This window comes from Carcharodon carcharias, chromosome 20 (genome assembly GCF_017639515.1).
Source record: "Carcharodon carcharias isolate sCarCar2 chromosome 20, sCarCar2.pri, whole genome shotgun sequence".
Taxonomy (NCBI): Eukaryota; Metazoa; Chordata; class Chondrichthyes; order Lamniformes; family Lamnidae; genus Carcharodon; species Carcharodon carcharias.
This window is the reverse complement of record NC_054486.1, coordinates 31521337-31548657: the sequence shown is the minus strand read 5'-3', so window position 1 is coordinate 31548657 and position 27321 is coordinate 31521337. Positions and strand designations below refer to the sequence as shown.

Sequence of the window (27321 nt, the reverse complement as noted above, 5' to 3'; positions counted from 1 at the left end):
AAATGTGTTTTTTCAGTTTTGCCAGAAATAAAAAAAGGGAAAGTTCTGTTCTGTGATTTATACTATACATTGCCTACAAATATAGTGATTAGCCATAAGTGGTTTTTTGCCCTGTGTTACAGTAAAAGGCTTAAACATGAAATCTCACGTTATCCTCTTTATTAAATGGAATTTGGAATTTCTTTTTTTAAAGTTATCTGGCTCTATGGGAATCATAATAATATTAAATGCCCGGTATAAAACCAACAATCAAGTTTGCTGATTGATGGTCTTTCCCAATTGCACTCTTTAATGATCTGTTATTTGCATCCTTAGACTTTTGTTCTTCTACTCTGTTAAAAAAATATTCTGTTCACTTTCCTGTTTCCAAAATGTACTGCTTCACATTCCTCTACATTGAACTGCATCCTATTTGCCACCTATCTGCCTTCCTTGCTGCTTGTCCATGTCCTGGAATGTGCATTATTTCACTTTTAAAATAAAAACAATTACAGCCAAAGACAGTCGAACACATGTTATGTGCCCAGTGAAAATTGTGTAGAATAGTTTAGCATATATTTTACATCTCTCAACATGATGAGGAACAAATTACTTTTTAACCCAATCATGCTGCCCAATCATTTTATGCAATACTTAGAAAACTGCAGTCAAAGATCATACCATAGTCAAGATCATTTTCACTTTCCCAGCTCAGGGAGGCAGATGGAACAAGAACCTTGCATATAGATAGAGTTTTTAGGGGTAATTTAAAAAGACATGCAATAATGAAAGATGTATCTTAAAGTACTTACAGCAAGCTGTAATGCTAATTCAAACTGCTTGTCTTGAAGAAGCTGTCGGATCTGAGTTGCAATTGAAACAGGTACCAATCGCCATACAAAGTGATTGCTGGCCACATATACAATGTTAGGCCTGGGAAGTGAAATTGGTGCCCAGTGGGAGAACAAGAGAAGGAAAGAGATCAATTTATATCTTATTATTCATTATAGCTGCCCAGCTAGCTGGTTTAATCACAAATGACTGCAGGTGCAATTTTGTTTAATCATTAAAAGATATTTCTGTAAGAAAATCAACAGTCTTAGAATCATATAACTATAGAAAAGTTATGGTGCTGAAAGAGACCCTTCAGCTCACTGTCTGCGCCAGTCATAAAAACGGAAAAAAAGAAACTAGCTGCTCATTTTTAATCCCACTTTCCATTACCTGTTCCATAGCCTTGCAGGTTACAGCACTGCTTTTGTATTCAATATCTTGTCCAATAAAGGAAAGCATTCCCTATGCTTTCTTTACCACCTTATCCACCTGTCCTGCCATCTTCAGGGGCCTGCATGCCAAGGTCTCTTACTTTCACAACCACCTCTCAATATCCTCCTGTTTATTGAGTATTCCCTTGCTTTGTTTGCCCTCCCCAAATGCATTACCTCATACTTTTCTGGATTGAATGCCATTTGCCACTTTTCCACTCAAACTAAACCACTGATATCACTCTGGAGATAATAGCTATCTTCTTCAATATCAACTACAAAGCCAAATTTTGTTTCATCAGCAAATTTCCCAATCATGCCTCCCACATTTAAGTCCAAATCAATAACATATATGAAAAACAGCAAGGGCCCCAACACTGAGCCCTGTGTAACACCACTGGAAACCACTTACCATTCGCAAAACCACCCAGTGGCCATTACCTTTTGTTTCTTGTCACTATGTCAATTTTGGATCCAACTCACCACCTTCCCCCTATCCCATGGACTCTCACTTTTCTGATCATTCTGCCATGTGGGACCTTATCAAATGCTTTACTAAAATTCATCTAGACAACATCCACTGCACTACCCTCATCACTCCTCCTTGCTACTTCCTCAAAAAATTCTATTAAGACAATCATGACCTTCCCTTAACAAAACCATTCTGACTATCCCTGATCAATCCATGTCTTTCTAAGTGACAGTTTATCCTGTCTCTCAGAATTGATTCCAATAATTTGTCCACCACCGAAGTCAGGCTGACTGGCCTATAATTTTCTGGCCTATCCCTTGCATCATTTTAAAATATTGGTACAACGTTTGCAGACCGCCAATCCTCCAGTACCTCACCTGAATCTAGTGAGGATTGGAAAATGATCATCAGAGCATCCGCTATTTCCCCACTGGCTTCCTTGAACAATCTGGGATACAATCCATTCAGCACTGGTGATTTATCCACATTCAAGGATGTCAGTCCCTCCAGGAGTTTCTATCTCACTAAGCTTATTCTAACCAATATTTCACACTCCTCTTCCTCCTCAACTAGAATGTCTGCATCCTCCCTCTCCTTAGTGAAGACAGGCACAAAGTGCTCATTGAGAACCCTGCCCACATCTTCCACATCAACGCACAAGTTACCCATGTCCATCTCTGATAGGCTCTACCCTTTCCTTAGTTATTCTCTTGCTCTTAATGTACTGATAAAACATCTTTGGGTTTTCTTTGATCTTACCTGCCAATATTTCCTGGTATCCTCGCTTTGCTTTCCTAATTTCTTTTTTTTACTTCACCCCTACACTTTCTGTACTCCCCTTGGCTTTCAACAGTATTAAACTTTTTGCGGCTGTCATAAGCTCTCTTTTTCTGCTTTATCTTACCCTGTATACTACTGAGTAACCAGGGGGCTCTAGATTTGGTAGTACCACCCTTTTCTTTGGGGGATACTCTTACACTATGCCCATAGAATTTTGCTTTTGAGTACCTCCCACTGATTTGACACTGTTTTCCCTTTTAGGTAGCCTGTATCCAGTTCACTTTTGCCATTCACCTCTCAGCTTTGTAAGATTTATCTTCCCCCAAGTTAGAACTTTTACCCCTGTTCTATCTTTGTCCTTTTCCATAACGATGTTAAACCTATGATCACTATCTCTAAAATCGTCCCCCACTACTACATCATCCACTTGCCCATCTTCATGGCCTAAGGTTAAATCTAGAAATGCACTCCTTCTTGTTGGGCATGTTACATGCTGGCTGAAAAAGTCCTCTTGAATGCAGTTCAAGAATTTTGTGCCCTCGGTGCTCATCACATCGTTCGCAATCCAATTGATATTAATGTAGTTGAAGTCTCTAACTATTACTGTCCTATTGCTTTTGCGCACAGAAATTTGCCTACATATTTGCTCTTCTAACTCCCTTCCACTATTTGCAGACTCCCTCCTTTGGAAAGAAAGGAGCAGAGGTCGAAGCAGCTTGCTACATGCATGCACATCGGCTCATTACCTTCACACTCCACATCCCTCATCACAATGAAGTCGATAGGGGTAGAAACAGACATTCAAAAGAGTGTTTCTCTTTTATTGGTAAGACAAATCACATCTTATCACTGAGGGGAAAGGATAACAGAAAATAACCGCAAAGTGAAGATGGCTGAAGCAACAGGGGGTTCTGAGATTGCAAGGTGTGTTATGAAACAGAAGGATGTTATCAGCATGGAACCAGGGAGAAAGGGTGCACAGGTACTAATTTACTGATTTGTACAAGTCTCAGGTGATATACTTTGGTAAAAAACTAGTAATGGGAATAAGCTTATTATAGAAGAACACAAGGATTTGGTACAGATTCACAGGACATTGAAAGAAGAATCTAGGTTAACCTGTAAAAAAGTTAATGGAATTCTAGATTATATCACAAAAGGCACAGAACATAAAAAACAAGGAATAATAAGGGGCCCTTATTATACCTGAATAAACTTTCAGTTAGAGTGCTGTACACAGTATTGGGCTCCACACTATAGGAAAGATATTGAGGTCATATAAAGAGTGCCATCGGCTGTGAATATCTAGCTATTTCAGCTGCAAAAACATGCAGCCTGCAGGCAATGGTAACATTGGGCACAACCAATATTTCCACCAAGCTGAGCACATGTACAGCTGAGCAGCAGCCTGGAAGGTATACGTAGGTCTTCTGCATATTAAATACTGCAGCTGTAAAAATAAAATTAAAGATACCAAGCTTTCAATAAATTGGCTACACAACAAAACTTTACAGTGAACAATTGCTTTAGTAATTTGTGGCTATGGATTCAAAGCCCAATGCCACATGGCACTTCAATCTTCCAGCTGCAAAATGCTTTAGCTTTCAGTTGAGCAAAGCAGCCTGTTGTGGAAGGATTTACTCCCTGATGGCCCTTTTGGTGTAATATGTATGTGTTTTTGCAAGGCAATGGAATGGTAAAAATGGTATGCTGACTTACCCTCCTGAAGTGATAAACCGTGGCCTTTGCAGCTCCACACTCTGTACCAGCAGGCGTGGCTCAAAAGTACGGATCTCCACATATCGCGGCAGCACTGCTATGATATAAGGCGACTGATGTTCTGTTGGAGAAAACCAAATAAAATGGATACAGCTGCTGAGAAACAACAACTTTGAGTAATTATGGTCAATCTTTTTTAGTTCCTGTGGAAAGGTCTGTTCAGTGCTTTTTATTTCCAGTTTTCCCCCAGCAAGTATTCTTAAAGCACTCTCACTGACCTGACAGCAGGTTTAAAATCAATTCCCATTCTATGCTGATTTACCTAATCTCAGCCAAAGCATTCCTAGTGCTACAATTAGCCTCAGTGGCCTTGGTACTGTTGATTGGGAGGGGATAAACAAGCCCAGTGAAATGTGCTGCAAAGGCACAGTAGGAAACCTAGTTAGTACTGGATCAGGCTTAGCTGTCATCATGGTGGAGCAATGGTCATAGTAAGCAATGCCTGTGGAAAGTATCTAAGCAAGGAAGGCAGGAAAAGTGAAAAAAAAAATAGGATGGGTGAGAGAAGCTGATTTCTTTACACTGAAATAGTAGATGAGAAACCAATTTCACTAGTTTTTGAAGGAGGTAATGGAGAGAGTAAACAAGGATAATGTAATAATGTCCAAAAAGCCTTTGATAAGGCACCACATAATAGATTAAGAAGGTTAGAGCATGTGAAGTCTGGGGAACAAGTGACAAAATGAATAGATAGCTCATAGCAAAGCAGAAAGTAGAGAGGAAGTTAACTATTCAGAGTGGCAGAAGGTAGGAAGTGGTGTCTCACAAGGATCAGTGCTAGGACCATTGTTGCTCAAAAGTTACATTACCAATCTAGACTTTGGAATCAAAAACACAATTTCTAAATTAGTGATGACACCAAATTGGTGGGCATAGTCAATACCGAGGAGGACTGCAACAAATTACAAAGTGACATTAATAAAAATAAAGAATCTAAATGGGGTAGAGGAATCAAGAGATCAGGGAGTACAAATGTACAAGTCACTGAAAAATAGTGACTCATTACCATAGCCATAAAAAAAAAGTAAACCAAGCGCTAAGGTTAATTTCTGGGGGAATTGGAATGAAAAGTAGAGAAAACATGAGAAACAATAATGTAGATGGGAGCAGAAAGTTGCAATGGGAGATTGATAGATCAAGTGACTGGCATCACTGCAGAATTCAATGTGGGCAAGTATCAGATCATGGTTACACCAAATGGGGAGTACTGCGCACCGTTCTGGTTGGCGTATTATGAGACAATGCAAAAAACATTTACAATGTGATATGAGAACTGCGACGCATTCCCCTCACCCACAAACACACACCTCACACCCTCGCTTACCCACACACACACATACCCTCTCAGACACATACACACAGCCACATGCGCGCCTTGCCGTCTGTCGCGGGTGGGCGGCTGCCTCACTGTCTGTTGCACACAAACTCCCTCCCGCGCGCACACGCCCCGCACACCCCCTCGCACGCACACACATCTCGCTCTCACACACGCACACACCTCGCTCTCTCACTCGCACGCATGCGCACACTCATTCGCGCACACACACACAAATCTCACACACCACCCCCACACACACACTCGCTGTCACTCATGTCATTCACTCTCACTCACCCCTCACCCCTACCACCTCCATACTGTCTCACTCCCAGTCTTCCCAGTCACCCTCATCCACCCAGGGCTCCTGAAGCTTCACTTCCCCTGCCTCCCGAGTGCACTCTGCTCTTCCCTCCGCGGGCCCTGGAGCTCAACCCCTCACCCCTGAGCCCTAGCATATTGGTCCCGCCCCCAGTGTTCTGCACACTCACTCATGTTCCCCCTTCCCCCACATCTGTTTCCTCCCCAGCAAACTCACCATCACTTGCTCACTGCTCTTCCAATCACAGACTGCCTCTCTCCCCCACACAAAGGTGTGATAGGCTCACTAGTAAGCAAACATGGGAAAGGAACAGCCTATGATTTGAGGAGCAAATCCTTGCAGAATTGTTTTTTTTATTATTCATTCACAGGATGTGGGCTTCGCTGGCTGGGCCAGCATTTATTGCCCATCCCTAGTTGCCCTTGAGAAGGTGGTGATTAGCTGCCTTCGAGAAGGTGGTGATGAGCTGCCTTCGAGAAGGTGGTGATGAGCTGCCTTCGAGAAGGTGGTGATGAGCTGCCTTCTTGAACGCTGCAGTCCATATGGTGTAGGTACACCCATAGTGCTGTTACGAAAGGAGTTCCAGGATTTTGACCCAGCAACACTGAAGAAATAGAGATATATTTCCAAGTCAGGGTGGTGAGTGACTTGACGGGGTGGGGGGGATCTTCCAGGTGGCGGTGTTCCCATCCATCTGCTGCCCTTGTCCTTCTAGATGATAGTCGTTCTGGGTTTGGAAGATGCTGTCTAAGGAGCCTTGGTTAATTCCAGCAATGCATCTTGTAGATGGTACACACTGTTGCTACTCTGCATCGGTGGTGGAGTGAACGTTTGTGGATGTGGTGCCAATCAAGTGGGCTGCTTTGTCCTGGATGGGGTCAAGCTTCTCGAGTGTTGTGGGAGCTGCATTCATCCAGACAAGTGGAGAGTATTCCATCACACTCCTGACTGGTGCCTTGTAGATGGTGAACAGGCTTTGGGGAGCCAGGTGGTGAGTTACTCATCACAAGATTCCTAGCCTCTGACCTGCTCTTGTAGCCACAGTATTTATATGTCTAGTCCAGTTCAGGTTCTGGTCAATGGTGACCCCCAGGATGTTGATAGTGGGGGATTCTGTGTTGGTAATGCCATTGAATGTCAAGGGGCAATGGTTGGGTTCTCTCTTGTTGGAGCTGGTCATTGCGTGGCAATTATGTGGCGCAAATGTTACTTGCCACTTGTCAGTCGAAGCCTGGATAATGCCCTGGTCTTGCTGCATTTGGACATGGGCTGTTTCAGTATCTGAGTCGTCGTGAACAATGCTGAACATTGTGCAATCATCAGCAAACGTCACCACTTCTGACCTTATGATGGAAGGAAGGTCATTGATGAAGCATTCGAAAATGGTTGAGCTGAGGATACTACCCTGAGGAATTCCTGCAGTGACGTCCTGGAGCTGAGATGACTGACCTCCAACAACCACAACCATCTTCCTTTGTGCTAGGTATGACTACAAATAGTGGAGCGTTATCCCTCTGATTCCCTTTGACTCCAGTTTTGCTAGGGCTCCTTGATTCCACACTCGGTTAAATGCTGCCTTGATGTCAAGGGCAATCACTCTCACCTCACCTCGAAAGTTCAGCTCTTTTGTCCACGTTTGAACCTAGGCTATAATGAGGTCAGGAGCTGAGTGGCCCTGGCGGAACTCACAGTGTCAGTGAGCAGGTTATTGCTTAGCAAGCGCCACTTTATAGCACTGTTGATGGCCCGTTCCATTATTTTACTGAAGATTGAGTGTAGGCTGATGGGGCAAGAATTGGCCAGGTTGGATTTGTCCTACTTTGTGTGTGCAGGGCATACATGGGCAATTTTCGTCATAGCTGGGTAAATGCCAGTGTTGCAGCTGTACTGGAACAGCTTGGCTAGAGTTGTGGCAAGTTCTGGAGCACAAGTTTTCAGTACTGCTGCCAGAATATTGTCAGGGCCCATAACCTTTGCACAATCCAGTGCATTCAGCTGTTTCTTGAGATCACGTGGAGTGAAATGAATTGGCTGAAGACTGGCATCTGTGATGCTGGGGACCTCCGGAGCAGGCAGAGTTGGATCATCGACTCCACACTTCTGGCTGAAGATTGTAGCAAATGCTTCAGCCTTATCTTTTGCATTGATGTGCTGGGCTCCTCCATCATTGAGGGTGGGGATATTTGTGAAGCTTTCTCTTCTAGTGAGTTGTTAATTGTCCACCACCATTCACGACTGGATGTGGCAGGGCTGCAGAGCTTAGATCTGATCCGTTGGTTGTGGGATCGATGAGCTCTGTCCATCACTTGCTGCTTATGGCACCAAGTAGTCCTGTGTTATAGCTTCAGTAGGTTGACACCTCAATTTAAGGTATGGCTGGTGCTGCTCCTGGCATGTCCTCCTGCACTCTTCATTGAACCAAGGTTGATCCCCTGGCTTGATGGTAATGGTAGAGTGGGGAATATGCCCGGCCATGAGGTTACAGATTGCATTCGAGTACAATTCTGTTGCTGCTGATGGTCCACAGTGCCTCATGGATGCCCAGTCTTAAGTTGATAGATCTGTTCGAAATCTATCCCATTTGGCACGATGGTCGTGTCACACAACACGATGGAGGGTATCCTCAATGTGAAGGCAGGACTTCATCTCCACAACGACTGTGATGGTCATTCCTACTGATACTGTCATGGAGAGATGCATCTATGGCAGGCAGGCAGGTGAGGATGAGGTGAAGTATGTTTTCCACTCTTGTTGATTCCCTCACTACAAGCTGCTGACCCAATCTAGCAACTGTGTACTTTAGGACTTGGCTAGCTTGGTCTGCAGTGGTGCTATCGAGCCACTCTTGGTGATGGATATTGTAGTCACCCACCCAGAGTACATTCTGAGCCCTTACCATCCTCAGCGCTTCCTCCAAGTGATGTTCAACATGGTGGAGCACTGATTCATCAGCTGAGGGAGGGCAGTACGTGGTAATCAGCAGGAGGTTTCTTTGCCCATGTTCGACCTGATGACATGAAACTGCATGGGGTCCGGAGTGCCGCACCTCTGCTGGGCTTGTCCTGCCAGTGGAACAGGACAAACCCGGGAATGGTGATGGTGGTGTCTGGGACATTATCTATAAGATATGATTCTGTGAGGATGACTATTTTGTTAGGCTTTTGCTTGACTAATCTGAGACAGCTCTCCCAATTTTGGCACTAGTCCCCAGACGTTAGTAAGGAGGACTTTGCAGGGTCAACAGAGCTGAGTTTGGCATTGTTGTTTCCTGTGCCTAGGTCAATGCCGGGTGGCTCCTCCGGTTTTATTCCTTTTTTGAGACTTTGTAGCGGTTTGATACAACTGAGTGGCTTGCTAGGCTATTTCAGAGGGCAGTTAAGAGTCAACCACATTGCAGTGGGTCGGGAGTTACATGTACACCAGACCAGGTAAGGGCAACAGATTTCCTTCTCGAAAGGACATTAGTGAACCAGATGGGTTTTTACTACAAAAAACAATGGTTTCATGGTTATCATTAGACTTTTAATTCCAGATTTTTATTGAATTCAAATTCCACCATCTGCCACGCCAGGATTCAAACCCGGGTCCCCAGAGCATTACCCTGGGTCTCTGGGTTATTTGTCCAGCAACAATACCACTACACCATCGCCTCCCCTATTCTACCCATGTGACAGGCATTTTGAAAACTGGCTCCAGGGGACACAATCTGGTTGGACAAGCTTGGTATATGCCTGAAATCTGTTACTGTTCACATTTTCGAATTTAGTGTCAGCTGCAAGGATTGAAATTGCACCCATCTGGTTCACTAATGTATACCCAAGTCCAGATCATTAACATATGTCATTCAGAACTGTGCCCCCAACACCTCTCCCTGACGGACAACACTGCACACTTCATTCCATTCTGAAAAACAACCATTCACCATTATTCTGTTTTCTGCACCTTAGTCAATTTTGCATTCAAACTCCTCCTCTAATCAACCACATTATCCCCAACAATTCTGTCCATGACTTCATGAGACTTTCGGAAAGCACTTATTTATACAAAAGGTAGTGGAAATCTGGAACTCTACACCCACCCCTCCACATTCCCAAAAATGTTGAAGCAAAGTCTGTTGAAAATTTCAAAACTTAGATTTTTGTTAGGCAAAGGTTATGGAACCAACGTGAGTAGATGGAGTTAAGATACATATCAGCTATGAACTAACTGAATGGCAGAACACATGAAGGGCTGAATAGCCTCCTCCTGTTTCCACACTCCAAACTGACTTTGTTCCTCTCTGTGGGGAATGCCTTACATTCTGCATTAGTCCCTGATAAAGCTGCTGAAATGAGGAATTCAGCCTGTGTTGCACAGGAGACATTCACTGTACACATAGGCTGCATTTGATAATGTTGTTGTACAGTGCACTACAGTGTCAAGATATTGTCTCATCCCACAACCAGCATAATTTAAACATGGGCAGTTAACAGGCTCTTTACGAAAAGAGAGATAACTGATGGGTAAGTACCATCAATAGAAAATGCTTAACTATCCATCACCACGTTCAATTTATTTGAAAAGAAATTCTGCTTGGTCAAAACATTAGCAGTGTTCCCCCAAGAACTAAACAAACATACTTTGACTGAAGTGCGATTCTTTTTGGCAGAATGCGCATCAGCGCCACTGCATTTGTCTGGTCCAATTTTCCCTTTCCCAACCAAAGTCTCCATTATGTATTTACACAGCAGGTGGAAAATATTCAAAATATAAAAATGAGGTGTTTTATTTTGAAGTGGAGGGTGACAGAAGGAGGGGTAGTGGTCGGGAATTTGTTTGGCCATAATTATGTATACCAATCTGAAGAAGAGCACAGTTTTGCTACTGTAAAGTTATTCAAATTCTCAAGGTATAAATAAATTGCTTTAGCATCAGTTAGCATTTATTGTAGCCCTCAGAGTATGAAGTAATAACATACAAGTACCCTGCAAATCATTCACTAGAATTCTGCAGAAAAAATCTATTAGAAAGAAGCAAGAACTTTGATTTCAAGTTTCCATACCCATTGCGAGAGGGATATCTGTCCAGTTCAGAGCACATTTCTGAGTGCAGATTCCATCCTTATTCAGAACCACTGTTAAGTCATCTTGCCCAACTGCCACCTTTTGGTCCTCCAAGGGAGTCACAAGGGGCTCCAGTTGCTTCCCGGTTGGGAAAAGCTCTTTTATTGAACCTTTCCCATCCAACTGTTTAGTAAAGAGAAGAAAACGTTATTCATGTAGACGTTACTGATTCAAAATCATTCAACCCACCACAATGTAACAATGTAAAAAGACAGCATTTACACACACCTATAACGTAATTGGATTTATTTAATAAACTCCTAATCCATAGTAATTCACTGTAGACACTGCCCGGATATATTTACAATCACATTCTTCCATGTGCCATTTCCCAATCACTGCCTGCGCAATCAGTGAGATTATATTCTTTTGAGGAAATAGCTATCAGGAGTTTTTTTTTAATTATTTCACGGGATGTGGGTGTTACTGGCTCATCCAGCATTTATTGCCCATCCCTAATTGCCCTCGAGAAGGCAGTGGTAAACCATCTTCTTAAATTGCTGCAGTCCAAGTGATGTAAGTAGATCCACAGTGCTATTAGGAAGGGAGTTCCAGGATTTTCCAGTGGCAGTGAAGGAACGGCAAAAGAGTTCCAAGTCAGGACGGGGTATGTGGCTTGGAGGGGAACTTGCAGGTGGTGGTGTTCCCATGCATCTGCTGCCTTGTCCTCCTTGGTAATAGAGATTGCGGGTTTAGAAGGTGCTGTCGAAAGAGCCTTGGCGAGTTGCTGCATGCACCCTGTAGATGGCACACACTGCTGCCACACCATCAGTGGTGGAGGGAGTGAATGTTGAAGGTAGTGGATGGGATGCCAATCAAACGGGCTGCTTTGTCAGAGTTGGTGTCGAGCATCTTGAATGCTGTTGGAGCTGTGTTCATCCATGTAAATGCAGAGTATTCCATCACACTACTGACTTGTGCCTTGAAGATGGTGGACAGGCTTTGGGGAATCAGGAGGCGAGTAACTCGACGCAGGCAATTCCCAGACAATTGTTCAGACAATTCCCGACATGGAGCCTATCTACTCTCTTGACTGGAATAACCCAAGGAGATTATGGAAATTCTCAGCAGTATAAATCAAATGCAATTTGTTCATAATAACTAACCTTTCATGTGCTCTTCTTCCCCCATCCCAACAAATCATACTCAAGTTGCTACCACTCACCAACTCTCAGGTTTGAAATGACTTGACCACAAATTCCATTGAACTTTTGCTGTTCTATACTCAAGCTGCTGATGTCTTTCTCTGTGTGGCCACACTATCCAGCCATCCTTTTATTCCAGCTCAAGAGGGGGTGGTGGGGCACTCTTCAGCTTCATTATTCTATCATTTGCAGCAGGCTAAGGGCCTTAATTCTGATGGCAATACTTCTGAAAATGTCTTTTATTCGGTTGATTACCCAGTAAGTTGCATGAAGAATTTAAATAGTGTCCTAAGATGAGTTAAAAACAAAAAACTGCGGATGCTGGAAATCCAAAACAAAAACAGAATTACCTGAAAAAACTCAGCAGGTCTGGCAGCATCGGTGGAGAAGAAAAGAGTTGACGTTTCGAGTCCTCATGACCCTTCAACAGAACTGGGTGAATCCAAGGAGAGGGATGAAATATAACCTGTTTTGGAAGGTGGGGTGGGGGGGGGGTGTGTGGTGGTGCTGGTGGTGGTGGTTGGGTGGGATGGGAGAAGTGGAGGGGGGTGGTGTGGTTGTAGCGACAAGCAAGCAGTGATAGGAGCAGTTAATCAAAGGAGGTCCCAGACAAAAGAACACAGGTGTTGAAGTTGTGATATTATCTAAACGAATGTGCTAATTAAGAGTGGATGGTAGGGCACTCAAGGTACAGCTCTAGTGGGAGCTTGGCCTAAATAGCCAAGTGGTTATGGTACTGGGTTTGTAACTCTAAGATCAAGAGTTCAAATCTCACAACGGCAAACAATGTAACTTCATCTGAAACAGATGGAAACGGGTTTGTACTCGAAAGAGGTACAGCTCTAGTGGGAGCTTGGCCTAAATAGCCAAATGGTTATGGTACTGGGTTTGTAACCCCAAGATCAAGAGTTCAAATCTCACAATGGCAAACTATGAAACAATGTAACTTCATCTGAAACAGATGGAAACGGGTTTGTACTCGAAAGAGTTACAGCTCTAGTGGGGGTGGGGTGGAAAGGCTAGCAGGGCGTAAAAGATTTAAAAATAATGGAAATAGGTGGGAAAAGAAAAATCTGTATAAATTATTGGAAAAAACAAAAGGAAGGGGGAAGAAACAGAAAGGGGGTGAGGATGGAGGAGGGAGTTCAAGATCTAAAGTTGTTGAATTCAATATTCAGTTCGGAAGGCTGTAAAGTGCCTAGTCGGAAGATGAGGTGCTGTTCCTCCAGTTTGCCTTGGGCTTCACTGGAACAATGCAGCAAGCCAAGGACAGACATGTGGGCAAGAGAGCAGGGTGGAGTGTTAAAATGGCAAGCGACAGGGAGGTTTGGGTCATTCTTGCGGACAGACCGCAGGTGCTCTGCAAAGTGGTCGCCCAGTTTACGTTTGGTCTCTCCAATGTAGAGGAGACCACATTGGGAGCAACGAATGCAGTAGACTAAGTTGGGGGAAATGCAAGTTAAATGCTGTTTCACTTGAAGAGACCCGAACAATCCCCATCCACCACTACTCTCCTCCGTCTGGCTGAACTTGTTCTCACACTGAACAATTTCTCCTTCAACTCCTCTCACTTCCTCCAAATAAAAGGTATGGCTATGGGTACCCGCATGGGCCCCAGCTATGCCTGTCTCTTTATGGGGTATGTGGAACATTCCTTGTTCCAGTCCTACTCCGGCCCCCTTCCACAACTCTTTCTCCGGTACATCGATGATTACTTTGGTGCTGCTTCATGCTCTCGTCGGGACTTGGAAAAATTTATTAATTTTGCTTCCAATCTCCACCCCTCCGTCATTTTCACGTGGTCCATCTCTAACACTTCCCTTCCCTTCCTTGTCCTCTCTGTCTCAATCTCTGGTGATAAACTGTCCACCAATATCCATTACAAGCCTACTGACTCTCACAGCTACCGCGACTACAGCTCCTCACACCCCGCTTCCTGTAAGGACTCTATCCCATTCTCTCAGTTCCTTCGCCTCCGTCGCATCTGTTCTGATGATGCTCCCTTCAAAAGCAGTTCCTCTGACATGTCCTCCTTCTTCCTTAACCAAGGTTTTCCACCCACGATCGTTGACAGGGCCCTCAACCATGTCCAGCCCATCTCCCGCACATCCGCCCTCACGCCTTCTCCTCCCTCCCAGAAACATGATAGGGTCCCCCTCGTCCTCACTTATCACCCCACCAGCCTCCACATTCAAAGGATCATCCTCCGCCATTTCCGCCAACTCCAGCATGATGCCACCACCAAACACATCTTCCCTTCACCCCCCACCCCCAGCGGCATTCCGTAGGGATCGTTCCCTCCGGGACACCCTGGCCCACTCCTCCATCACCCCCTACTCCTCAACCCCCACCTATGGCACCTCCCCATGCCCACGCAAAAGATGCAACACCTGCCCCTTCACATCCTCTCTCCTCACCATCCAAGGGCCCAAACACTCCTTTCAAGTGAAGCAGCATTTCACTTGCATTTCCCCCAACTTAGTCTACTGCATTCGTTGCTCCCAATGTGGTCTCCTCTACATTGGAGAGACCAAACGTAAACTGGGCGACCGCTTTGCAGAACACCTGCGGTCTGTCCGCAAAAATGACTCAAACCTCCCTGTCGCTTGCCATTTTAACACTTCACCCTGCTCTCTTGCCCACATGTCTGTCCTTGGCTTGCTGCATTGTTCCAGCGAAGCCCAACGCAAACTGGAGGAACAGCACCTCATCTTCCAACTAGGCACTTTACAGCCTTCCGGACTGAATATCGAATTCAACAACTTTAGATCTTGAACTCCCTCCTCCATCCTCACCCCCTTTCTGTTTTTTCCCCCTTCCTTTTGTTTTTTCCAATAATTTTTACAGATTTTTCTTTTCCCACCTATTTCCATTATTTTTAAATCTTTTACGCCCTGCTAGCCTTTCCACCCCACCCCCACTAGAGCTGTAACATGAGTGCCCTACCATCCATTCTTAATTAGCACATTCGTTTAGATAATATCACCAACTTCAACACCTCTGTGTTCTTTTGTCTGTGACATCTTTTGATTATCTGCTCCTATCACTGCTTGCTTGTCCCTTGGTAAATGAGAGCTTAGAGAATTGTCCCTTCTATTCTTGAGCAGAAAGAGCTATCGCTGACTATTCATGCTAAGGAGGAATAATTTTAGAAGATTATTATGTATAGATGATCTGTTCAATGTGCTCTCTTCTGCTCAGGTGAATTTGATAAACTGAAAATCATCTTCATTTACAGCAGTCTAAACAGGGCTTGAAGAACTTGTCACACCTCCGCTGCAGCACAACCGTACATCAGACTTAACCAAGGATATTTTGTTTAATCTGTCCATAGTGAACAGCTCCTCCAGTGACCATGACAGAGGTTTTTAGTGCTGGTACTCAGTAGCATGAATGGCTGGAGAATTCTATGTCACCATTTTAAACCATTCTAGAAATGGAGATACAACAACTTTGGGATGGTGGTGGTACCTTTTTGGAATTGTCACCATCATATTGTAGACATTAATACAATCATAGGATGGGGAAGAGAGAATAACTGGTATGTGCTGCATTCTGGGAATCATTTTAAGTTACAGCAATGCTGTTACATTTACCCATGTTTGTTGCATGTAACTATGATGCTTTGTTCATCGAGTGAGAAAGTACAGATCAAAATTTTCTAATTTTTATGTTTTTACTCATGAATTGTACTCAGCAAAAACTTGTTAGCAAAGATGACAAACAACTTCCTAGATTGGGGAATAATCCGAGTCCGACTGATCAACAAAACTTACATAGCCATCAGAAGCAACAGATTGGTCAAACATTCAATGAAACAGATATGATTTTACTGATTTGGATAGGATTGAATATCAGGAATGTTCAGGAAAAAAAATGCAAGGATGGCAAGATCATACTCCCCAAGGTCTAGGTCCTGATCACAGTTTGGAGTTGTAACATTGCTTCACCTTCAAGCTGAACTTTACATGCTTGTATGTTTTGAATTGACAAAGATTAATAGGTAGGTAAGTAGTGGCAAGTTTTCCAATTTCTGTAATACTGTACTATCTTTGATCAGCAATTCCATTGTATCCACTGTATTCATTCATTTATGTTTAACTGCCAGAGAACATCCTAACTTTGTTCGGTCACAAATAAAGCAGATGTACAGTGGAAAGCATGGATGGCACTCATTGCCCATTTTCTGCCATATGTTCCTGCTGTTCCACTGGGCTTTGTATTGTACACCTCAAGAAATTCATATTCAATTTATTGGCATACTAGCATTCTATCAAAACATTTTTTTTTTGCAAAATGCAGTGCTGCAAAGCTTCAACCTACATACCCGAATAAGATAGTAATCCCTCTTAAAGCCCACGCAAATGGAGTTCTCACACCAAGCCATGGATTTGGGAACATCAGGAACACTGAAATCCGCCTGCAACAAAGACAGATGATAATTGGTTTACATTGCTTCCTCGTTCTGAGTGTACTTCAACTAATCTAGGAATGTAGAGGACCAGCAGCCAACTGTGGTTCAGCAGGTTGGCTCTGAAATTTATAAAAAAAAAACTACTAACATACACTCTTCTCCTTTATGCATTTCAATCACTTCTTTTGTCAAATTTGTCTGCACTATCTGCCTTGTCGAATTGTCTGGTTTGTATACCTGTGTGAACAGTACATACAAGAAAATAGGCCATCCTATAAACAATGGACAGTTTTACACCATTTAGGAAGCATATTAGTTATATAGAACTGGATTTAATGAAGCCCATTGCAGCGGGAACCACTTAATCACAGAAGAGATCTTGTATCTGTCTCCCAGTGGCAAGAGCTCCTTGGATTTGGGAAGGGCTGACACAGGATTCCCTTCCACCAGTGGGATGTCAGTTAGGCTCATTAATGAGCCAATCAACACCCATTACTCTCTGTCATTTCATCAAAGTCATTAATGTAGATAGCTGAGACCCCAGCACTGATCCTTGCAGCACTCCACTAATTGCAGCCTGTCATCTTGAAAATGCCCCATTTTTCCCTATTCTTAACTACTTTCCCATTAACCAATCCTCTTTCCATAATATATTACAGCAAATTCTATGAGCTCTTATCTTATGTATTAACCTTTTGTTAGGCACCTTATCAAATGCCTTTTGGAGACCCAAGTATTACACGTCTACTGGCTCCCTTTTATCTACCCTACCAGTTACATCCTCAAAAAACTCTAATAAATTTGTCAATACGACTTCCCTTTCGTAAAACCATGCTGACTTTGCCTGATCACACTATGATATTCTGAGTGCATTGTTAAGACTTCCCTCCTAACAGATTGTAGTACTTTCTTGACGACCGATGCCAGGTTAACAGGCCTGTGGTTCCTGTTTTCCCCTTCCCTCCTTTCTTGAACAGCAGTGCTACATTTGCTTACTTCCAATCAGCTGAGACAGTTCTAGAATCTAGGGAATTTTGGAAACGCATAACCAGCACATCGAGCATCTCTGCAGTTAACTCTTTCCGAACCCTAGGATGTAGGCCATCAGGTCCTGGAAATTTGCCAGGTTTTAGTCCCTTAAGCTTCTACTATACTTTTTCTCTGCTGATACCAATTGCCTTAATTTCGTCGGAAAAACTCAGCAGGTCTGGCAGCATCTGAGGATTGGAGCACAGTTAACATTTCGAGTCCAAATGACCCTTCAACAGAACTAAGTAAAAATAGAAGAGAGGTGAAATATAAGCGGGTTTAAGGGGAGGGTGGGACAAGAAGAGCTGGATAGAGGGCCAGTGACAGGTGGAGATAACCAAAAGATGTCACAGGCAAAAGGACAAAGAGGTGTTGAAGGTGGTGATATTATCTAAAGGAATGTGCTAATTAAGGGTAGAAAGCAGGACAAGCAAGGTACAGATAGCCCTAATGGGGGTGGGGTGGGGGGGAAGGGATCGAAGTAGGCTAAAAGGTAGAAATAAAAGAATGGATGGAAATACACCTAAAAATAATGGAAGTAGGTGGGAAAAGAAAAATCTATATAAATTATTGGAAAAAACAAAAAGGAGGGGGAAAATCGTAAAGGGGTTGGGGATGGAGGAGTTCATGATCTAAAATTGTTGAACTTAATATTCAGTCCGGAAGGCTGTAAAGTGCCTAGTCGGAAGATGAGGTGCTGTTCTTCCAGTTTACGTTGAGCTTCACTGGAACAATGCAGCAAGCCAAGGACGGATATGTGGGCATGAGAGCAGGATGGAGAGTTGAAATGGCAAGCGACGGGGAGGTCTGGGTAATACTTGCGGACAGACCGAAGGTGTTCTGCAAAGCAGTCACCAAGTCTGCGTTTGGTCTCTCCAATGCAGAGGAAACCACATTGGGAGCAATGAATGCAGTAGACTAAGTTGAGGGAAGGGCAAGTGAAATGCTGCTTCACTTGAAAGGAATGTTTGGGCCCTTGGATGGTGAGGAGAGGGGAAGTAAAGAGGCAGGTGTTGCACCTTCTGCGGTTGCATGGGAAGGTGCCGTGGGAGGGAGTTGAGGTGTAGGGGGTGATGGAGGAGTGGACCAGGGTGTCCCGGAGAGAACAATCCCTGCAGAATGCCGCCAGCTCTTCATCCCCCCTTGCTTTCTACGCTTAATTAGCACATTCCTTTAGATAATATCACCACCTTCAACACCTCTTTGTCCTTTTATCAGTGACATCTTTTGGTTATCTCCACCTATCACTGGCCCTCTATCCAGCTCTTCTTGTCCCCCGCCACCCCCACCTTAATCCAACTTATATTTCACCTCTCTTCTATTTTTACGTAGTTCTGTTGAAGGGTCATTCGGACTCGAAATGTTAACTGTGCTCCTATCCGCAGATGCTGCCAGACCTGCTGAGTTTTTCCAGGTATTTTTGTTTTTGTTTTGGATTTCTAGCATCCGCAGTTTTTTGCTTTTACCTTACCTTCCTCACTCATATTAGCCCTTAGGTTACCCTCTATCTCTGATTTGTAACTTATATCTTCTACTGTGAAGACAGAGACAAATTATTTTCCCCATGATTTTTCCTGTCTCTGCCTCCAAAAGACCAAAGTTTATTTTACCTACTCTCCTTTTTTTATATATCTGTAAAAGTTCTTAGAGTCTGTTTTTTTTATTCCTGGCTAATTTACTTCCATATTCTATTTTTTCCCTTCTCAACTTTTTGATGGTCCTTTGCTGGTTTTTAAAACATTCTCAATCCTCAGTCTTACTACATTATAAGCCTCATCTTCTATGTTGACACTATTCTTAACCTCCTTAATAAGCCATGGATAGATCTTTCTTCCTGAATTTTTATTTCAATGGAACGCACATTTGTTTAACCTTTTGCTTTTTTTTAATGTTTACTTATTGCCATAGATTTTAGTCTGTTGATGCAATAAACCTTAGCCAGTACTCCCCTCTTACCTATTTAATTGGCTTTGTTTCAAGTTTAAGATTCTTGTTTCTGATTAGACTTTGCAAAAAAAGTCAGCCGTAACTCAGCTGATAGCACTTTGGCCTCTGAGTCACAAGGTTTTGGGTTTAAGTCCCACTCCAGGGCTTGATCACAAAAATTAAGGCTGGCCCTCCAAGTGCAGTAATGAGGGACTACTGCAGTATTGGAGGTGTCATCTTTTAGATGAGACATGAAATCAAGGCCCGATCTGCCTATTCGAATGTTTGTAAAACATCCCATGCCATTGTTTTGAAGAAGAGCATGGGAGTTATCCCTGGTGTCCTGGACATTAATTTTCACTCATTGAACACCACAAAAGCAGATTGTCTGGTTCAAGTGTCTGCATTCACCTATTTCATCCAAATCAACAACATGAAAGAAATCATAAAGCACTCAAAGGCTGGCAACTTAGAGGATAGAAAAGTATTCGAAGAAGGAACAAAAGACTGATTTTGTACTTTAAAATGTTACTGCAGTTCTATATGTCACTTTGAAAATATAACTGAATTCTATATTAAGTATGATTCTATTTCCCAGCAGTTCTTTTACTATGTCATTAATTAACCCTTCATCATTGCACAATACTAAATCTAAAATAGCCCTATCCCTAGTTAGTTCTACAATGTAATTCTCCAGGAAACTGCCACAAAAACTTTCTACAAACTCATCTTACAGAGCACTTCTGTCAATTTGATATGTCCAGTCTATACGAGATTAAAATCCCCCACAATTATTACATGGCCTTTGTTACAAGCTCCAATAATTTCTTGTTTAATGCTCTGCCCAATAGTATGACTACTGTTAGGGGGAGCCTATAAACTCACCACCAGTGTTTTCTGACTCTTGCTATTACTAATCTCCACCTATACTGATTCTACTTCCTGGTCTTCAAGCCAAAGCTGACTTTCTCACTAATGTCCTTAAGTTATCATTTACTATCAGGGTTACCCTTCCTCCTTTTCCATTCTGTCTCTTTTTGAACTTATGTACCCTGGAATATTTATGTCTCAACCTTGGTCTTCTTGTAACCATGTCTCTGTAATGGCAATTAAATCTAACCCATTTTTCTCTATTTGTGCTACTAACTCACCTATCTTATAGCAGATACTTCGCACATTCAGGGAAAGAGTTGTTAATTTTATTTCTTTACTACTATTCCCTGCATGGACTTCATTCATTGATGCATTATTACCATTAAACTCACTATACCTTCCTGTCCCACTCTCCTCATCTTTACTCACATTACCACACTGTTCTATTGTCTCAACTTTTCTTCTTAGATTTCTAAATCTCTCTTCACCAGAACTCTCCACCCCAATTAGTTTAAAGCCCAATCCACAGCCTTAGTTATATGATTTGCCAGGATACTAATCCCAACCCAGTTTAAGTGAAGTCAATCTCAAAGAATTAGCTCCCTCTTTCCTGAGTAATGGCAACTGTGCCCTGTGAATCGAAGTTTCTTCTTCCTGTACCACTCTGAGCTACATGTTTAATTTTACAATCTTCTTGACCCTATGCCAAATGGCATGTGGCTCAGATAACAACCTACAGATCATTACATTTGAGATGCTGTGTTTGATTTGGATCCGAACTCCTCAAAGTCTCTCAGTAAATGATCATTCCTTGTCCTACCGATGTCATTGGCTCCTATGTGGACCATGGCAACTGGATCTCTCCTTCCGACTCCAGGTTTGTCTCCAGTCGCAAGAGGTGTCCTCAACACTGGCACTGGGCAAGCAGCACAACCTTCGAAGCTCCCAGTCATGGCTGCAGAATACAGTATCTATCCCTCTACATGAATGGCACCTTGCACCATGGTAATTTTTGTTCATCCATCCTGCAGTCCTTGTTTTTATCCACAAAGGTAGCAAGAACCTCATATTCGTTGAGCAGAGTCAAGGGCTGAGACCATTACATCACTGCATGCCGGATCCCATACCTGTCTGACTCATAGTCACACCCTCCTTTCCCTCGCCATTAACAAATTATAAAGTTCTAGTTAACCTAAGGAGTATGACTGCCTCCTACAATAAAGTATCCAAGTAACTCTCCTCCAGCCTGATGTCCCACAATGTCTGCAACTCAAGATTCCAGCTCACCAATTGCAAGTTGAAATTGCTCAAGTTGCAGACACTCACTGCAGATATGGTTGTCCAGGAAAGCAATTCATACCACAGATTCTCAAAATGTTGAGCCATGGCATACCATCACCCCTGCCACATCTGTCTAACCTTATTTCGTCAGTTAGTTACTAATTTAATTAGCTGAAGTAATTAAAGCAAGTTACCGTCTCTGAGGGTGGGGACAAAAGAACATTCACCAGCTACTGGAGGTAAAACAAGAACAAAAAGCAGCACCTCCTTCACTCTCTGCACTGAATTCCGATTTGCTCCAAATTCCCAACTTAGCACTCTATTCACATTGTTCTCAGATCACTCAAAATGCAGACCATGTTATAGAGGCATATCTAAATATGTCAGCCGTTGCTTGGCTGATAGTATTTTGTCTCCAAGTCACAAGGTTTCAGGTTCAAGTCGCACTCCAATGCAGCACTAAGGGGCAACTGCTGCGTTGGAGGTGTTATCTTTCAGATGAGAAGGTACACCACGGCCCGAACTGCCTTCTCATGGGAAATGTTATAAAATCCATTCATTCTGTGTCTGCGTGCTATGTAAGCTTGTAGTCTGTGGAGATAGTAACATTTAAGGGACAGGATGTTCCATTGCTTGTTACAATTGTCCCTGCCAATAACAAGGGTGGAGCCCTCTTGATTGTTTTGATGGGTCACCAGATCAGTTGAAGGGTCAGTGAACAGTCAGTTTGAGTGAGTCTACCAGTAAGTGTCCAAGGTAAGGAACAAAGACAAAAGGCACAGAAACAGGTCCCAATTAAGTAAAAAGAAAGGAGCAGATTTACAGGCTTCAAGTTAAAGAAAGGGCTGCAGGAAGCAGGCTTTAAGTGAAGCCCTGGTAGTTGAAGAGGGCTCAGAGGAAATGCTGAAGATCCAATAAAGCAGCTGAAGGGATGGTGTGACGTTCTGCTTGGCATGGCCAAATATCTGAGATTGTGCTTCTAAGTTGATGCTTGAATGTGCTCGGAAATCCCTGGAACAGAATCTTGGAAGACGAGATTGAAACCCTCCAAGATGGGCCGTCATTGAAGTTGCCTGAGTTGGAGCAACTGTTGAAGAGAATTCCAAGGTGAGATCTTTGAACGTGGAGATTGGAAACCCTCGTGAGAAAGACGAAGTTTTAGTGAGATTGGTTGGCTCACAGTCTGGGTGGGTTATTGAGAAATCCCATGGAATCCATTTTTGGGCGCATTTGTCATTTATTGTGTAGTGTGGTGTGTTCGACCACAATTTGCCTGTTAATTCACATGTACCTCATACTTACCCTGAATATTAGAGTATAAGATAGATAATGTAAATTGTTTTCTCTTTCACAACTTGTATAATAGTTTATTTTTGTTTATTCCAAGCCCATGGAATCTTGTGGTTTTATTCACTTAATAAGCATCTTGAATCTCAAACATGGTCTACTTCAATTAAAATGTTACTGGTGCCTAACTGGATCTCCCCCACAACCCAGGGTCTGACCAAGGATCGTAGCAGGATGTAAAAGATCCCTTGGCACTGTTTGAAGAAGTGAAGGGGTATTATCCCTGGTATCATGGACAATATTATTCTCTCATTCAGCATCACAAAAATCTAGTGAAGGGTAGCACATCATGTGTTTAATCCAACTCAACAACATTAATGAAATCACAAAACACACAAAGACTGGCCGCTTTACAGAGTAGAGAAGAATTTGAAGATGGAACAAAAGACTAATTTTGTACTTAAAACATTACAGCACTTCTATTTATCAATCAGGAGCCCACAATTTTCATATATGCACTATCTATTTTTTAGGCTATTTTCCTGGAGCTTTCCTCAATTTACGAAGCCTCACCTGTGTTTCATGAAACTCCCTGTCCTGCCAGTAGTAGAGCTGAAGTTTCTTCTTCACAGCTACACACATATTGAGAATCAGCTCATCGCCGTCAGATCGCTGAAAACACAGAATACACATTACCAACTGATCCAAAGAAGCTTTCCTACTCTGGATGAAACACTTGCTAATATGTAATATTAATATCTTGGTGTACCAAGTAACATAAATCAAGGAGGGAAAAATCCAGTTCATAAGCCGAACCTCTATTTATGCTGAATCCATACCAAATTTACTTATCACTATTGCAAAAGTGACTAATAACGACCACTGTAGTCAGATCTTCCTTACCTGCAGTCAGTAGCAAGATAGCAAGTTAATTTTCAAACCCAAAGATCAAACTTTAGTTCCTCCAATGGCTGTTAAGACAACAACTGGCTGAGCCACATAAATCAGTCAAAAGAAGCAGGTTTGTACTGGGATTTGCTGATCTCAGGCATGATGGTAGCAGGAGTGATCTGATTTGCCTCTGTGCCTGAATTAGCAAAGGTGAAAATGGGCAATGACTCCTACTTTGGCTATGCACACACGCACACACCAGGGGAGACTTAATTGAAGTATATAAGATCCTGAACGATATTGACAAGGTGTACATGGAAAGGATGGGTGAGTCCAGAACTAGGGGGCACTGTTTTAAAATTAGGTGTTGATCTTTTAGGATAGAGATGAGGGGAAATTTTCTCTCTCAGAGTTGTGCGACTTTGGAACTCTCTGCCTCCGAAGGTGGTAGAGGCAGGGACACTGAATATTTTTAAGGTAGAGGTAGATTGATTGCCTTGCCTAACAAGAATCTAAGGTTATTGGGGGTAAGTGGGAATGTGGAATTTGAAACACAAACAGATCAGCCATGATCTTACTGAATGGCGGAGCAGCTTGAGGGGCCGAATAGTCTACTTCTGCTTCTATTTCATATGTATTCATGAATGCATCAGGTAAGTACAAGAGCAGGCTCAGAGATGTTGCCTGCCATGGATGATTCATTTGGCAGCTTCTCGGCTCATGCAAAAACAGCTTATTGGTTTAATTGCCAAGTGACTGGTAACCACAGAAACATAACCTACCTAGAAGTCAATGCCTCTAGAAGAGAAGGGGCCAGGCAGTTAAGATCTAACCACTAAGATTAAAATCCTTCTAACTTCTGTCCTTAGAATATTGTCATTTATGAAATTCCACGTGCATTTATATACTGAGCCTCAAAACAGTACTGAACCCCAAAACAGCAATGGAGGAGTGCAGAACAGCATTCCAGTAGCAGCTCAAGTGCAATTAGAAATGAGCAATGAATGCTGGGCTTGCCATCAATGCTCACATCCCATGAAAGAGACAAAAAACTAGAAATCTGCCCATCAGTTTTGTAGATGAAGGATATAGCTCTTAGCTTTTAAAAGGTTATCAAGGTAAGAGATGACATATTAAGAAAGCAGAAGCAGCAGTACAGCTTACTGGATTCCCTATAAACCAGATTCACAATCTCACCTACCTCAACATTGAAGCAATTTTTCTTTCCTTCCTTGAGAAAGCAAAGGATAAATATCCAGGGGAGGCAAAAAGGCAAGGAACCAAAATTAAAAATAGGAGGAGGAGCTGCATGGGAGAAATACGAAATAAAGGGCTTAATGAAGTTTCCTTTTTTCAAAAAATATGTTCAATTGCTTATGGGAGTAAATATAAGACCATTAGCAGCAGTGAAATATGAATTCTCATATCCCCTCTCTCTTCAAATTATTGTTGACGCCTAACAGGAAAAATGCAAGTTGTGCCGGCTTCAACATTATCTTTGGATTTTTTTTTACGAGCTTTCCTGTGCGCCTGCAAAGCATAAGCAATACTGCAGTTTTGCACACCTTGCCGCTTACCTTCAAGTCACATGAGAACAGACTGGCACCTTTGGCCTTTGTAACCATTGTAATTTGTTGGAATGTGAGTAAGTCATGAACATAAATATTACTTTCTGTAGGGAGAGAAAATATTTGAACATAATTAAAAACCACCTTTCTCCACTCACATACCAGTGTCAGCAGTGGTACTAGCCTGCTGTCTATATTTTGTAGGAAGACCTCATTTTAGCCAATGAGTATTAATTTCATATGATCATCAAAATATTTTACCTAGTGTTAATGCTCAAAATGCTACCTCCTGTTTCAATGATCAAAAACTTATAACTATTGGATGTTTTTCATAGCTTAAAACAAACGCAGAACAGAACCAACACACACAATTATATAGACCAAAATCCTACAGGTTATTAAACCTGCACAAGTGCATGCATATCAAAATTACGACACCATCTCTTACTCAAAAATCTTCACCAACTCAACCTTCCCTCCTCCGACAAGAGAACAATTAAAACAATATCTAGTATTATAAAATCTCTACTTCCTGATGTCCTCCACTATGACTTTGCTGCTTTATATTAGCTTCTCAATGCTAAAATTGTTGTACAATGTTTCATTTCATGTATGCTGGAAAATACTGTAATAGCCTCCCACAGAAATAAAATTAAATCCCAATTTAAAAAATTCTTATTGACAAGAAAATTATATTATATCCATCCTGTGAAGCACATTCATTTGCAAATAGGTCAGAACTATTAATTCATGAAATGCTCAACAAAACCACATGCATGATTCAATATAGCTGTGTTTTAGCATATACATATGAGCACACTTACAATTTACAATAAGGACTGCTTTTAAAACTTTTAGTAAGCTCCTCTTATCCTAGATTTTGTGGAGGGGAAAGGGGAAATTACTGGCCATAGATGGGCACTAACTTTTTGTTTTAAGCCGAAAAGCACAGACGGGCACATTTCCGGCCACCATATTTAAATTACTCACGATGTGGTCTGTTTGCAGCAATTCCGCAATCATTGTCACATGATCACTGGAAGTCAGAGATAATGAAATCAAGCCTGTTAAATATTTGTGCATGGAAAAAAGTGGATGCTGTACAGAATAGTGATTATTTTTGTTACATAAAAAAAGTTTGAAACATGTAACAACATAGTCATAGTTAAGGGGACAGAGAAGACATTACATGGATTCGCTGGTAAAAGCAGTGTGCTTCACACTCATTTTTCAGTTTGTGCTATCTGGAATAGCAATTATAGGGCTACAATTAATTTCACCTAGTGTAGAAAGGGCAAAATAAGTCAAGAGTTCCTACTTCTGATCACAATCTAATGACTTGGTTGGAAATGTGCATGTGTGGACACTTGGTGGGGGACAGGATTGGGGTCAGGTGTTATGTGCAACAAATCTCAATCATCAAATACCTTGCCTACGCCTCTAATTTTTGAGGCTGGCCAATGCCCATGAAATTCTATCACACCCCATTAGCAGTCAATGTTTCCAGAAAAGAAGAGGAAAAACCCTCCTGAGGATATAAACTTAAAGTAAAATGCAACGAATGAAGCAGAAAATTCAGCATTTCAACATGGACAATAGTTTTGACAAAACTGGAAACATGTATGCAAGGACCAATTTAAATCAGTGCAAAATTAAAAAAAAACAAGGTTGCTTTCTATTAAAGTCCAGGGCTTATTATTTTCAATAACATGCAAGTTTAAGGGTTTCATTATTTCTAATATTACGATACCTAAGATTTCATGTTCTTCAAGTTGGGGTATTGCCATTTAACACACAGATTGTGCCAGAGAGTAATGGGGCTGCTTCCCAATATTAAAGGATGAAGTAAGAGGGTGGATATGATAGGACTCTTTAGTCATGAAAGCAGACCAG

General features: G+C 42.3%; 1 protein-coding gene across 2 annotated transcripts in view; it reads right to left on the bottom strand.

The window, feature by feature from the left end:
* The window catches only part of vps39 (VPS39 subunit of HOPS complex), a 124089-nt gene that overhangs the window by 67371 nt on the left and 29397 nt on the right, over positions 1-27321 (bottom strand). Inside the window, exons 5-10 of one of the 2 annotated variants that reach the window (XM_041214106.1) lie at positions 25438-25532; positions 23543-23641; positions 16487-16579; positions 10954-11137; positions 4216-4336; positions 792-912 (exon numbers count right to left, since the gene is read on the bottom strand). In XM_041214106.1, coding sequence (XP_041070040.1) covers positions 792-912; positions 4216-4336; positions 10954-11137; positions 16487-16579; positions 23543-23641; positions 25438-25532 — 713 coding nt within the window. The remainder of the gene's footprint in view (positions 1-791; positions 913-4215; positions 4337-10953; positions 11138-16486; positions 16580-23542; positions 23642-25437; positions 25533-27321) is intronic. The other variant, XM_041214107.1, reaches the window with a different exon arrangement.